General features: G+C 50.0%; 1 protein-coding gene across 3 annotated transcripts in view; it reads left to right on the top strand.

Annotated features, from left to right (window-relative positions):
• Window positions 1-14,585, top strand: part of rsrc1 (arginine/serine-rich coiled-coil 1) — a 77,461-nt gene that overhangs the window by 22,991 nt on the left and 39,885 nt on the right. For all 3 annotated transcript variants that reach the window (XM_084674610.1, XM_084674611.1, XM_084674612.1), the window contains one exon: window positions 8,074-8,110. In XM_084674610.1, coding sequence (XP_084530736.1) covers window positions 8,074-8,110 — 37 coding nt within the window. The remainder of the gene's footprint in view (window positions 1-8,073; window positions 8,111-14,585) is intronic.

The raw sequence follows: 14,585 nt of genomic DNA, 5'->3' as shown, positions 1-14,585 counted from the left end.
ACACCCATAGTGAGCGATAGAGAACTGTGACAATCCACTTAGCACGCTCTGTAATCTGTTTAGCCATTTAGGAGTAAGTTAAAGAAGCACACACACACGCGCTAATTCGAGGCCCCTTCAGGCTCCTGAACCACACAGGACAGAACCACACAGTGTGTATGTGTGTGTGAGTGTGTGTGTGTGTGTGTGAGGGCTGCCGTCGGCACAGAGAGAAGCCAGGCCTGGAGCGTGATGACAGAGACCAGATCCCCCTATCCAATTACCCTGCTCTCCACCATCCATCCCTCTATCCATCCATCCTTCTGTCCCTCTATCCCTCTATCCTGTCCTCTCCAGTCCTCTCCTCTCCCGTCATCTGCTCTCCACTCCTCTCCTTTCTCCTCCTCCCCTCAATCAATAACCATCTCCTACTCCAATTTATGCCTGTTTCCGGTCATGGCAGTGTGTGTGTGTGTGTGTGTGCGTGCGTGCCTGTGTGTTCATACGTCCGGCTGTGTGTGTGTGTGCTAGGTAATGCATCTGGCCATGTGTGTGTGTGTGTTTGTGGTAATACTTCTGGCTGTGTGTGTGTTTGTGGTAATACTTCTGGCTGTGTGTGTGTTTGTGGTAATGCGTCTGGCTAGCTGTTTTATGGGGCGTAGGAGCTGCAGGATTAGAAGCAGCAGGTTATGGAAAGCGGAGTGGGCCAGCAGATTTAGGAGGGTTATGGAAATGTCCTCAACAACAAAATGTGTTTTTCCTGCTCTCAATTTTTCTCACTGTCTCATCTCAATATAGTAATCTGTCTGTCTGTTCCTCTCTCTCTCGCTCAGTCTCCCAGTCTCTGTGTGGGTGTGGACTGGGGAGGGGGACAGGGGGGAGGACAGGTTAGGAGAGATCTTCCTACGGGTGAGACTAAGAGACTGTCCCGTCTCTGTGTGTGCCTCTCCCCCCTCACAACCACCAACTCAACAGTAGTTGGAGTTCCTGTACATGAGGTGAATAACCAGGGGAAAATAGACCCAGGTTTGATTTCCTGATTCTAATAAGTCACCTTGGTGTTGTGACTGAGCAGAGGACGCACACACCCACACACACACGTGTGTGTGTTTGCTTTCTTGTTTTTATGTATATAAGACTACAGAGCCTTGGGTCAAACTCGTATTTTTCCTAAACCTGACCTTGACCCCCCCCCTCCCCACATACACACATTCATACACACACACACACACCTGACGACCCTCCCAGCAGGCTGAGCTGGTCTCGGGGCCATGTAGTTTTGTTTTGTGACTGACAGACGGAGAACAGAGAGAGATTTACACAACTGGCTGCTGGAGGCAGGAAGGAAGGAAGGAAGAGGGAAAGAAACAGGGAGGGAGGGGGGAAGAGAGACGGAAAGAGTTAGAACAGTAGCCCCAACCCCAACCCCAGCCTTAGCCTCAGCCCTAAGGCCAAGTGACAGGAGGGCTGAGTGGCCACTTATCCCTGCTGTACACCCTCTCTGCAGAGCCTGGATGATCGCCCTAATCTAATTAGGCCTAAAGAGGGCCATGACTGGCCTGGACACAGACACCTCGCCACACAAAGCCGGTTAGCATCAGAAAAATAAGGCTGTCATATTGATTATGTAGATGAGAGGCTAACAGACTGGGGCAGGAGAGAGGGAGAGAGAGAGGGAGAGAGGGAGAGAGAGAGGGAGAGAGAGAGGGAGAGAGAGAGAGAGAGGGAGAGAGAGAGAGAGAGAGAGAGAGAGAGAGAGAGAGAGAGAGATGCAAATGAGGGCTAAAGCGGATAACAAGGATCCAGCTGACACAGACCTGCCCAGGAAGAGATGGCAGGACAGGTGGAGGGAGGGATGGAGGGGTGGAGGAGGGAGGGGTGGACAGATGATGGAGGGAGGGGTGGAGAGATGATGGAGGGAGGGGTGGAGAGATGATGGAGGGAGGGGTGGAGAGATGATGGAGGGAGGGGTGGAGAGGTGGAGAGATGGAGGAAGGGGTGTAGAGATGTAGCGAGGGGTGGAGAGGTGGAGAGATGGAGGAAGGGGTGGAGAGATGGAGCGAGGGGTGGAGAGGTGGAGAGATGGAGGGAGGGGTGGAGAGATGGAGCGAGGGGTGGAGAGGTGGAGAGATGGAGGGAGGGGTGGAGAGAGAGAGGGAGTGGTGGAGGGAGAGAGGGAGGGAAAGAGGGAGTGGCGGCCGAAGGGATGGAGAGATGGACTGAGGGAGGCACGGGCAGATAACAGAGAGGATTAGACGTGGTTTAGCCATTTAGTGTTTTTCATGCTCCATTTAGACAAAAATGAGAAATGCTGGGATCTCTGCCTCGGTGCTCTGCAGTAGAATGATCTCTTCGTGCATGCGTGAGCGTGTGTGTGTGTAACAGATGTTGCAGTGGGTCTAACTATTCTCTGGATGTGTGTGTTTAGGTAGCAGGTGATTATCTAGCTACCTTCTGGCCCTGGTCCCTCTCTTCTCCCCCGTCTCTACCTCTCCCCTCCTCTCTTCTCCTCTCTCCTCCTCTCCTCTCTCTTTCCCCTCCTCCCTCTGTACCTCTCCTCTCCCTCTTCGTACCCCCCCCACCCCCCTTTTTCCCTATTCAGTGCCAAGATCATCTTTTCATACTCGGAGGTGGCAGATGCTGTGCTGGTCTAGTATTGTTCCCTGACAGAGCGCTAGGCTGCATGGGGAAAGGAAGGGGGGGGGGAGGGTGTAGAAGACCTCCACATGTGACTCCAACCACCCCACACACACACACACCTTCTTACATATACACACCCCTCCCCATACACACACACACCTCCCCATACACATACACACACCCCAGACCAGATCTTTGTGTGTGAGAGTTCCAAACTTCCTTCACAGGCTTTCCAGAATGGACGAATATTGAGAGGAGGTGAGAGGAAGAGAGAGGAAGAGAGAGGAAGAGAAAGGAAGAGAGAGGAGGTGAGAGGAAGAGAGAGGAAGAGAGAGGAGGAGAGAGGAGGAGAGAGGAGGGGAGAGGAAGAGAGAGGAAGAGAGAGGAGGAGAGAGGAGGGGAGAGGAAGAGAGAGGAGGAGAGAGGAGGGGAGAGGAGGAGAGAGGAGGGGAGAGGAAGAGAGAGGAGGAGAGAGGAGGGGAGAGGAAGAGAGAGGAGGTGAGAGGAGGGGAGAGGAAGAGAGAGGAGGAGAGAGGAGGTGAGAGGAGGGGAGAGGAAGAGAGAGGAGGAGAGAGGAGGGGAGAGGAAGAGAGAAGAGGAGAGAGGAGGGGAGAGGAAGAGAGAGGAGGAGAGAGGAGGGGAGAGGAAGAGAGAGGAGGTGAGAGGAGGTGAGAGGAGGGGAGAGGAAGAGAGAGGAGGTGAGAGGAGGGGAGATGAAGAGAGAGGAAGAGAGAGGAAGAGAGAGGAGGTGAGAGGAGGTATATAGGGAGAGGAGAGGGAGTTGTGTGGTCTGAATGATGGAGCAGGAGCCCTTGATTAGAGCTGCCTCTAATTGGAGAGGCATGAATAGGAACTGCTGCCTATTGAAGGAACCTGGGGGAAATGGATTGCTCTCTCTCTCTGTCTCTCTGTCCCCTTTCTCTCCTTGTCTTTTTCTCCTGCCCTTTCTCTCTTTTTTTTTTTTTGCCTTCCCATTCTCTTGCTCCGTCTTTCTCTCCCTCGCTTTTTCTGTCTTGGGTCCCTTTGTCCTCTCCTCATCTATTCCTCCTCTCCTCCTCTCCTGTCAGTAATAGAAAAACTAATTTTACATCCTTAAATGTCCTGTCTGGACAGGCTGCTTCGGTCTGTCCTGTGAGTGTGTGTGTGTGTGCGTGCATGTGCACGTGCGTGCACGTGTGTGTGTCCAAAGGCGCGAGCTGAAGAGAGGCCAGTGTCACATCTTAAACCTCAGCCTTTCTTCCTCCATCTCCCTCTCTCTTTTATTGAGTGTTCTTAACCCTCTTTCAGAGGAACAGAAAGGGTTACCCCCACTTTAACAGACTGCAGCCAGGCCAGGATTAAACTACAGACCTTGCTAGTGAGGTGTGTGTGTGTACCTGATTAAATATGTACTGGTGTGTGTATGCGCATGTTATATACTCTATTGTGCTATGAGAAGAAGGAGTGACAGGCCCTGCTTACTGCCCAAACACACACACACACACACACAAGAATGCAATTTTAATGTCAATGTGCCTGTTGAGCAAAGATGTATATCACAGCAGCAGGGAAAGCTGAGCTTATTGTGCTTTTGCGTTTTATCTCATCTGTGTGTGTGTACGTGCGTGTTTGTGTGTGCGTGTGTGTGTGATAACTAAGCCGGTGTGTTTATCAGGTGTGTAACAGGAGTGAATGACACGCCTGGCGAGGCGTGAAAGAGGAGTTGTGACTGATGCCTTCCTTATCCAGCTGTCCTACACCTCTCCTCTTTACCTGGGAGAGAGGGGGGAGAGAGGGAAGGAGATGGAGAGCGAGAAGGGTAATGAGAGAAAACGAGAGGGAAGGAGAGATAGAGATAAGGGAGGAAAGAGATGGAGAGAGGAAGGAGAGAAGCAGAGCGGGATAGAGAGAGAGGTATAGAGAGAGGTATAAAGAGAGAGATAGAGAGAGAGAGAGATAGAGAGAGAGTGTAGAGAGAGAGAGAGAGAGAGTTATATATAGAGAGAGAGGGATAGAGAGAGAGGTATAGAGAGAGGTATAAAGAGAGAGATAGAGAGAAAGAGAGAGAGAGATAGAGAGAGAGTGTAGAGAGAGAGAGAGAGAGGTATAGTGAGAGGTATAGAGAGAGGTATATGGATAGAGAGAAAGGAGACCAGCAGAGAAAGAACGATACAGAGAGAGAGAGGGAGAGAGAGAGAGAGAGAGAGAGGGAGAGAGAGAGAGAGAGAGAGAGAGAGAGAGAGGGAGAGAGAGATGGAGAGAGAGAGAGAGAGATGGAGAGAGAGAGATGGAGATTAAGAGGAGAGCAGCACAGGGACAGTGATGGATCCAGATAGCAGGTCTAGTATTGACAGCTTGAAGCTCCTGGTTGACCTGAGCCTGTTTAACACTCTGTTCTGCTTGACCACTCTGACTTAATTAAGTCACATAACGAATGTTCTCCTTACTGGAACCCCAGCATTTGTCTCACCCCCTCTTCTCTCACCCCCTCTCTTTCTCTCTTCACCAGACTCACTCCGTTTTCTACATCTCTCCCTCACTTCTCTGTCTCTGATTGTTTCCCTCCCTCTCTCGCTCCCCCTCTCCCTCCCTCTCTCCTCCTCCCTCCTGTACCCTCTCTGTCTTGTTCCTCCATCCTTGCTGGGTCTTGTGTAACAGCTCCATTACTGTGTGCCCTGCCTCAACTACAAATTGACTCAACAGGCCCTGACATTTTTTCAATATTATTACATTAAACCAAGTGGATTTTGATTGATAACCTAATATTGGCCTAATGCAAAACATCAATCACAGCAAGTATATTAATTATTTAATATCCTGGCCTAATTCAGAAATCGATGCTGCCGTGTTGAAGGAAAGCAGAGAGGGGTGGTGGGAGGGAGGGAGATAAGGGGAGACGGAGAGAGAGATCAGTCCCCATGGAGAGGAGGAGAAGATAGGACGTAGAAGAGAAGATAATGTAAAGATCTGTGTGTGTGTGTGTGTGTGTGTGTGTGTGTGTGTGTGAGACCAGCAGACTATTGATGAAGTCATGACAGCAGAGAATGAAAATGAGAGCAGGGGACGCGGATGAGAGGAGGAGTAGGGCAGGCAGGAGAGCAGAGGACAGGACAGAGAGGAGAGGAAAGAGAGGAGAGAAGCGCCAGAGGAGAGGAGGAGCAAGGGACAGAGAAAGGAAATGAGAGGAGAGAAAAGCATGCGATGGGGGAGAGGAGCGAGGGAGGGAGGGGAGAGCATTGAGCGAGGCTAGGAGACGAGGGATGGGGGAGAGGAGAGGAGGAGCAAGGGAAGAGAGGAGCGAGGGAGGGAGGGAGGAGAGGAGGAGCGTAGCAGAGAGCAGAGACAGCAGCATCAGTCTCCTCCATGTTAGATTGTTTCTTGCTAATTGCTCTTCATTAGGGGATTACACACTCTGTCGCCACGGTAACTAATGTGTGTGTGTTTTCTCCCCTCCCCCCTGAGCGGGTCATGTATAATAAATGTGTGTGTGTGTGTGTGTGATGTAATTACAACTAGATGAAGATTCTCTTAAGTGGTGGCATACAGTTGACTGAACTAACTGAGACAGAAACAAATAACTAAAATTTCCCTCTCTCGCTCTCCCTCTCGCTCTCTCTCTCTCTCATACAGATTAGTTTGTGCAGGTTAGGAAGGCAGGGGAAAAGAGGTGGGTAGGAAGTGGATGAGGGGGGGTTGACAGAGTCTGCTGCTGCTGCTGGTGCTGCTGGTGTAGCTTTACAGTGGGATGCTGTTGCTGGAAAGATAGAGGGAGAGAGAGAGGGTAGGGAGGGAGAGAGAGAGGATAGGGAGGGAGGGAGAGATGGAGGGAGAGAGGGTAGGGAGAGAGAGAGGGTAGGGAGGGAGAGAGAGGGCGGGAGTGAGGAGAGAGTGTAGGGAGGGAGAGAAAGATGGAGGGAGAGAGAGAGATAGAGGGTAGGGAGAGAGAGTGAGAGAGAGGGTAGGGATGGAGAGAGAGAGGGTAGGGAGGGAGAGAGAGAGAGAGAGAGAGAGAGAGAGAGAGAGAGAGAGAGATTGAGAGAGAGAGAGAGAGAGAGAGAGAGAGAGAGAGAGAGAGAGAGAGAGAGAGAGAGAGAGAGAGAGAGAGAGCGAGGGTAGGGAGAGAGAGGGTGCTGTTTGCTTCCTCTTGATCTTTTGATTTCCTCGGCTGCAATTTTGAAATATGCCAAAACTGTATCTATTATTTACTGCCAATTTGCTCTTTTAATCCTACTGTTTGCCCCTCCTCCTCCTCCCCTTTGCCTCCCCTCCTCCTCTCATCCTTCCTCCCCTCATCCCCCCCTCCATTCCCACCCTCATAATCATAGTCATGTTTTATATTAATTCCCAGATAATAAGCTTCCAGTTTCTCTTCTCTACTGATGGAGTAATCATTATAGCAGAGCAGAGACGGTATTAGTTAACCCCTCTCACACACACAACACACATACACAAGACACACTCTCTCTCTCTTTCTCTCTCTGTCTCTCTCTGTCTCTCTCTGTCTCTCTCTCTGTCTCTCGCTCGCTCGCTCCCTCTCACTTGCTAATTGTCCATTCCTCAGGAAGGTTAGCAATAAGGACCATTCATTCTTGTGTTTTTCCCTTTGATTAAATGGTGCCTGTTTGATGGGATGTTAATCTGCTGTAGACACATTTATACCAGTCAAAAGTTTGGACATAAATGTGAAAATACTGGGACTGTATATCTGGGCTCCATTACTCTGGTCCAGATCAGACACATTTAGTACCCTATCTGGACCCCGTTACACCTCAGTCCTGTCTTTTGTGGAGCACACACTGTTTACATGTACACAAGGTTTAAGCTATTATTGTCTTTCAATGTAGAAATATACACTTTCTCTCTCTGTCACACACGCACACACACACACATGGAAATCCCCCCACTCAGGCTATCCTATTAACATTATAGTCATGGTTGTGTTGAGTACAGAGCCAACACCTTTCCGTTGCCCAGAGCAATCGTTTGTTCCTCTGCAGTGATGGGATGGCACAGCTCTGGAACAGGAGGCCGGGCTGGCAGCAAACAAACAGGAACTAACACACACACAGGAAATGACACGCCAACAGGAAATGACACACAGGCTAATCGATTGACACAGAAAACAAATTGTAAACGTTCTATCTGTGGTCAGCTGTGGTGAGAGGTTAGATAGCGGCTGGTCCGGTCACCAGCCTGGTCTGTATGTAAGGGTTAAACAGGTATGACATAACTCAGACCAGTATACTGTGAGCTCATGAGAGCAGCATGCAGGGATGGTGAGGAGGGTGTGTTATTCTGACTCCACTGTATCTAGATCTGGATCTTTGTATCTGTCTGTATATCTGTACCTGTGTGTGTGGATCTGTCTAAATATGTGGAACTGGATGTGTATCGCTAACGGTGTGTGTGTGTATCTGTGTGTGAGTGGATCCGTGTCTGGATCTGCTGTTGAGGAAATGTGTTCTTGTGTTGCAGAGACGCAGCGAACATCAAAGCAGCTCTGGAACATCTGGTAAGTTCTACTGTTCCCCTCAGTGTTCCACGCATCTTTGATATCCGCATTCCAAATGAACATTCCGGAATGGGCTTTGAATAGCGCAAGCTGACAGGCAGGTGGGAGGGGGGGGGGTACAGTCTCCCTTAGGACCAGGTCAGTCTTTCATATCACTGTTTCATTTACCCCAGTTCCCCTTGAACAAACACACACACATACAGATGCACACACATGGAAACACGCACACACATGGAAACACACACGTGTGCTGACACACACACACACACACACACACTGGCACATTCATGCTGGTGTCCCTGGGTGGTTATCAGGACTCTCTCCTTGCTCTTTCTGTTGCGTTTTAAAATACTTTTTGATGTGAGGATGAAATGTGTGAATGAGAGAGGGAGAAAGAAAGGGTGAGGATACAGGCAGGGTAAGGGGACAGAGAGAGAGAGGCCACCCATTTTCTAGCTTTCTGACATTGATGATGACTTGATAACGCACAATTAGCTTGGTACTGACACGCATACATGCATGTTATTTTAGGTAATATTTCACTCCCTTATTCTCTTTATCTTTCTCCTTCTCCGACCCTCTGTATCTCTATCCCACTCTATCCTTCTCTATCCTCCTCTCCCCCCCCCCCCTCTCTCTGTCTACCCAGACTCCTTCAGTTCAGAGTGTCTGGGCCGCCTCATCAGCAGGGCCCGTGGGACGGTGTGAAATTTTAATGTGGGACATTACCTGCTTCTAATAGGAGGTCAGGGGGCCATGCTACCCCCGCCCTCAGATGTTCCTCTCCTTCCCCACCCTACGCTGCTCGGGTGAAGGGAAAGGGGGGGCAAGGGGGTGCGCATGCAGGAACCAACCTACCCAGGCTTCTGGATTCCGGGGGATGAATTATATAAAGGGGTCAGAGGGGGTGCTGTCTCTCTCTGGGCATGGTGCCACCCAGCCCCCCCCCCCCCCCCCCCCTGCCAGCCCCCCTTCAGATTATTCCACGCAAATGACCCCACATTTAGATTTGAACACCTCCCCCCACCACCATCTCACCCCTCATTCTGGTTATTCTAAACGTCCGGCTATGAATGACCTTTCAGACGTGAATATGGTGTGTGTGTGTGCGTGTTTGGAAAGGAAGTCCTTCTCCTACAAGATTTGGTTTATCATGAAGACACTACCTATGACAGCAACTTGTGTGTGTTTGTGTGGGGGGTAGCCAAGATCTTAGGGGTAGATGTGTGTAGGATATGTGAGTGTTTTTTTTGGGGGGGGGGAGTTAATGATGCTGGGGTGGGGCCTGGAGGTAGTGATTGATTTAGTAGTCTATAAAAAGATATGTGAATTATTCAGAACAAGATTACATGCATAAACAGCATCAATCAATACGTTTATTTGCTAGCCTCTCCACTCCCTGAGTCATTCTGTGTGACGGTACAGCCAGCCAGGCAGGCAGAGCCTACCCTCCCTCTCTCTCTGATTTGACTTGTGGGGAGCTCTGTTCACTAGTAGCAGTGGAGGCCATTGGTGCCGCCGTGGTGTGAGGGGGATGAAACAAGTGCCCTTGAAGTCGAGGTAGTGTTAGGGTTCCCCTGTAAGCTGTGAGACTGGGACCAGTGGGCTTATGGAAAGCCAGGACAGGCATGGTGAAGGTTGTCTTCTAATGGATGTGTGTGCGTGTGTGTTTGTCATGGAGTTGTTTGTGCATCTTAGTATTACTCCATGGGCTATGTGTGTGTGTGTGTGTGTGCACATGTGTGTGCGTGTGTGTGCGCACACCGCTGGGAACTAACTAATGCAGTGTCGTAATGTTGGTATTAGTGTCAGCATGGCTAAGCTCTCTCACTCACATGCACACACACAGACACACACACCTGTGTGTGTATGCTTATATATTTACAGATGCATTTCAGTGAACGCAAACATGGAATTTGAATATGTGAATATTGAGTGTGTGGATTTATGTGTGTGTTTATGCGAACGTGGAGATTGCACCCCAGCCATCAGGAACCTGGGGAGACCAGGAGACCCATTAAGATTCTGGACAGAGAACAGTAAATAACACACACACACTCACACAAAGTCACACTCGCCCACGGTTCCAGACCTTGTAAATACAGCCCTCATAAACAGATAGCTCTATCTCTTTCTGATCAGATGTATCATTGTTGAGAGCACAGCGGGAATAGTACACACACAACACTTACCCACACACTCTACACTTCCACACACTACCAATACGCATGCTGTACACCCACACCGAACACATTACACTTACACACACTACACATATACAGGCTAAACACACACGCACACACACCATTGACATTGAAAGTCAACATTTGAAAAGGCCAACATTCAGCTGATGCACACATCTTGTCCTGCCGTGTGTGTGCGAGGGCCAACTAACCTCAAGCCCCAGACCGAGGCCTGATACGGCCTCTCCTATGGAGCTGGTTATCAACAGCTCATCACCCTAACCCTGGACCAGATGGACTGTGTGGAGAGTCGAAGGGAGAGAGATAGAAGGAAGGAAAGCTAGGAATGGAGAGAGAGAGAAAGAATGAGGGAGAGGGGGCGGGGAGAGAGAGAGAGAGAGAGAGAGAGAGAGAGAGAGAGAGAGAGAGAGAATAGCAGCAAGAGGATAGAGGGAGGGAGGGAGAGAGACTGAGAGAGAGGGGGAGGATGTGGGTGTGGGGGTCACTGCAGGGTCCCTGGTTCTCCAGGGTCATGTCCAGGCTACAGTCAAGAGTTCACTGGAACTCCTAGAGGACTGCCCTGCTGACAGACAACACGGGGCAGGTGGACAGGCCTCACACACACACACACACACACACAAAATGAAACACTCACACAGACAAACACCTAAACAGACACACATTCATGGGTAAGCCTTAGTTAGCTTTCCTTCTAGTCAAGTGAGAAAATAGGAGGATGTGAAAGACAGAAATAGACAAGAGAGGAACAGAGAGAGAGCAGCGAGACAGATGAAGGAGAGAGTGATAATCTGAAAACAGGTTTCCATGCTTATTACACTAATGATTCCATCAGATTTGATGTGGCTGCAGGGTGGAGGGGAGAGAGGGGGGCGGAGGGAGAGGAGGGTGGTGAGGGAGGAGGGGAGGCCTCTCATCTCCTCCGCTCCACTAAATGATGGAGTAATTTGAGTGCCCCCTGACCAGGACTCTGCCCACACATAATTGCGTGTCATTCTGATGGGCCGATGACTGCCATGAAACCTGAGTTCCCTCCCTCCCTCCCTCCCTCCCTCCCTCCCTCCCTCCCTCCCTCCCTCCCTCCCTCCCTCCCTCCCTCCCTCCCTCCCTCCCTCCCTCCCTCCCTCCCTCCCTCCCTCCCTCCCTCCCTCCCTCCCTCCCTCTATTTATTTATCACTCTCTCCCTCTCTCTTTCTCCTTTTTGTGTCTCTCTGCCTCACCCCCATCTTCACCCCTCCTCTCCACCTCCTCTCCTCTGGTACTCTGATCTGAGTGCTTGACTGTACCAAAAAAAAATAACAAAAGAAATATTGCATTAATTTTCAAATGATGATATTACATTTAGCGTGCGGGTCCCATATTTCACGTCTTCGGAGCTAGTCCTTTACTGAGCGCGCTCCATCTCGCCTGTATCGCCGGGTGTCAAGGGCATGGAGGAAATTAAATCGGAAAGTGAAGATAGACCAGAGAGATATTATCGTGGGATGATTGCAGTTTTGATAGGTATTCTACTGAATTTCATTTTCTCCGGATAGGGAGAAGATGAGTTAGGCCCAACATCTCCTCATTTTTCTTCTACATGATTTATGTGAGTTGAGTATAAAACTTTTCCCCTCCTCCTCCTTCATAGGGACACACACTCGTGTTCACTCACGTTATCACATACACACACACAAATTGTGAATTTGCATCCTAGCTCTGGCCATGTGCGCACACACATTTATTTGTGTATGTGTGTTTATTTTTTATTTGTGTGGGTGCTATTTTTATTTGTGTGTGTCTGTTGGCCAGTGAGAGAGAGAGACACAGTGAGAGGGGAGGACAGAGAAAAATAAACATAGAGAGAGAGAGAGAGAGAAAGAGAGAGAGAAAGAGAGAGAGAAAGAGAAAGAGAAAAAGAGAGAGAGAGAGAAAAAGAGATGGAGAAAAAGAAGGTAAGAGAGGGAGAGGGAGGGAGAAAGAGAGAGAGTGAAGTCTGGGGATACCGCTGGTGTCATTACTCAGTCCTGTTTACATTCTAAACACCTAATGAAATCTTGTTGGTGATAATGAGGGGAATAAAAGTTTGGGAAATTGTAAAAGTGGTGAAGTTTGAGAAATGAGCCCCGGCCGGCGAAATAGCATTTGAGACGAGGAAAGTACGTTATTATGCAGCAGCGCTGGCAGCCTGAGACAAGATGAACTGCCAGCTCTCTATAAAACACTGTTAGACTGGGCTGACGTATGGCTGGCTGTAACACAGACCTGCTCCCATATTGCCATTATATATAAAAGTAGATCCATACACAACATTATTTCTTATATAAGATGAGGCTGATGCAGAGAGCCCAGCTCAGAGCTGATAGGACGGATTTGTATCTATTTTTATTTATTTATTTATTTTTGATATAAATAAACATATTGCCATGGAACCCGTCCCTGCCCTGATCTTATAGACCTCGATATTAAAAACACAGATATTGCATCTTCCTCTGTCTCTATTCTCCCTGCTATTTAGGTTATGGGGGGCTGGGGTTTGAGGCCGGGGCAGAAGCTGGGGGATGGGGTTGAGGCCGGCGCTGAGGCTGGGGCTGGAGCTGGGACTGGGATGCAGGGGGGATGGGGGGGAAAGGACAGGGAAGAAAGCAGAGCAACAAATGAAAAAAATATTGAAATGGATGAAGACTTAAAAATCTAATGAGATGTATAAATATATTTGAGTGTGCTGAGAGGTAGATGGTTTAGAGTTAAAAGATGAGGGCTCATCCATCTATCAATCTGTCCCTCCCTCTCTTCTCCTGTCTTTCTCTCGCTCTATCACAATCTAACTACATCCACTACTCTCAATCTCCCTCCCTCCCTCCCTCCCTCCCTCCCTCCCTCCCTCCCTCCCTCCCTCCCTCCCTCCCTCCCTCCCTCCCTCCCTCCCTCCCTCCCTCCCTCCCTCCCTCCCTCCCTCCCTCCCTCCCTCCCTCCCTCCCTCCCTCCCTCCCTCCCTCCCTCCCTCCCTCCCTCCCTCCCTCCCTCCCTCCCTCCCTCCCTCCCTCCCTCCCTCCCTCCCTCCCTCCCTCCCTCCCTCCCTCCCTCCCTCCCTCCCTCCCTCCTTCTATTTATCTGTATTTCTGATAATTGTCTATATCTGTCCATCTATCTATCTTTTCTCCATCTAAATTTTTTCCTCTATTTCTCCATCTATATCTCCAGCTCTATCACTCCTATCTCCATCAAATGTTCTCCCTCTATCTCCTCTCTTTCCATCTCTCCCTTCGTGTCTCTCTCTCTCCCCCTCTCCGGCCCTGGTGTGGTCTCACCTATGGGCTCAGTGTGTTTGGATGGGTGGATGAGGAGGATGATGAAAAGGATGAAGGTGCGGCAGGCCCACTCGTCTGGAGATGATTGGTTACTGTGTCGTCTCCTTATTCTACTCAACTAATCATGAGCCAGACCTCACTGTCCTCTCTGTCGGTTCTTTATTGCTGTTTCCCTCCCTCCCTCCCTCTCTCTCTCCCTCCGTCTCTCTTACATCCTTTACTTCCTCCTTACCCTATATGTCTCGCTCAATCCTCTCCCTCTCTCTCTCTGCTCCTCCTTTTCTATGATCTTTTTCGCTCTCTTTCTCTCGCTGCCTCTTTCTCTCTTTTATTTCTCTCTCTCTTGGTCCTTTCGGTCCTTTCTCTCCCTCTCTCTCTTCCTCCCTCTCTGTTCTAGCCTGTGAGGATGTCTGGGACTGCATACAGTGTCACAGAGATGAAAGGGAGGACAGAGAGAGACAGAGGCAGTTAGGTCTCTGTTAGAGAGGAGATGAGAGCAGAAACATGGACAAGGCCACAGGTTTGGATATAGTTGGTGTGTGTGTGGGGAGGGGGGGGGGGGGGTACCTGTTTCAAGGTCACAGCAGGATGGGTCTGCAGGCACCTGTCAATCATCCAGGATCTGATCCATCATCAGGGTGGTATTGGTCGTTTCTAACGGCGACAACAACAACAACAATCACGACTGTTAGAACTGTAAACATAAAACTGAGGGTTCTCTCTCCTCTCCTCCCCCCTTCTCCCTCTCCTGCCCATTCTCCCTCTCCTCCCCCCTTCTCCCTCTCCTGCCCATTCTCCCTCTCCTCCCCCCTTCTCCCTCTCCTGCCCATTCTCCCTCTCCTCCCCCTTCTCTCTCTCCTCCCCCCTTCTCTCTCTCCTCCCCCCTTCTCTCTCTCCTCCCCCATTCTCCCTTTCCTCCCCCCTTCTCTCTCTCCTCTCCCTCTCCTCCCCCCTTCTCTCTGCCCTCCGATTGTGTGTGTGTGT

Source organism: Hypomesus nipponensis, chromosome 15, assembly GCF_054491055.1.
Source record: "Hypomesus nipponensis isolate SF chromosome 15, ASM5449105v1, whole genome shotgun sequence".
NCBI classification, from domain to species: Eukaryota; Metazoa; Chordata; class Actinopteri; order Osmeriformes; family Osmeridae; genus Hypomesus; species Hypomesus nipponensis.
Note: the sequence above shows the minus strand (reverse complement) of the source record. Positions and strands in the feature narration are given on the sequence as shown.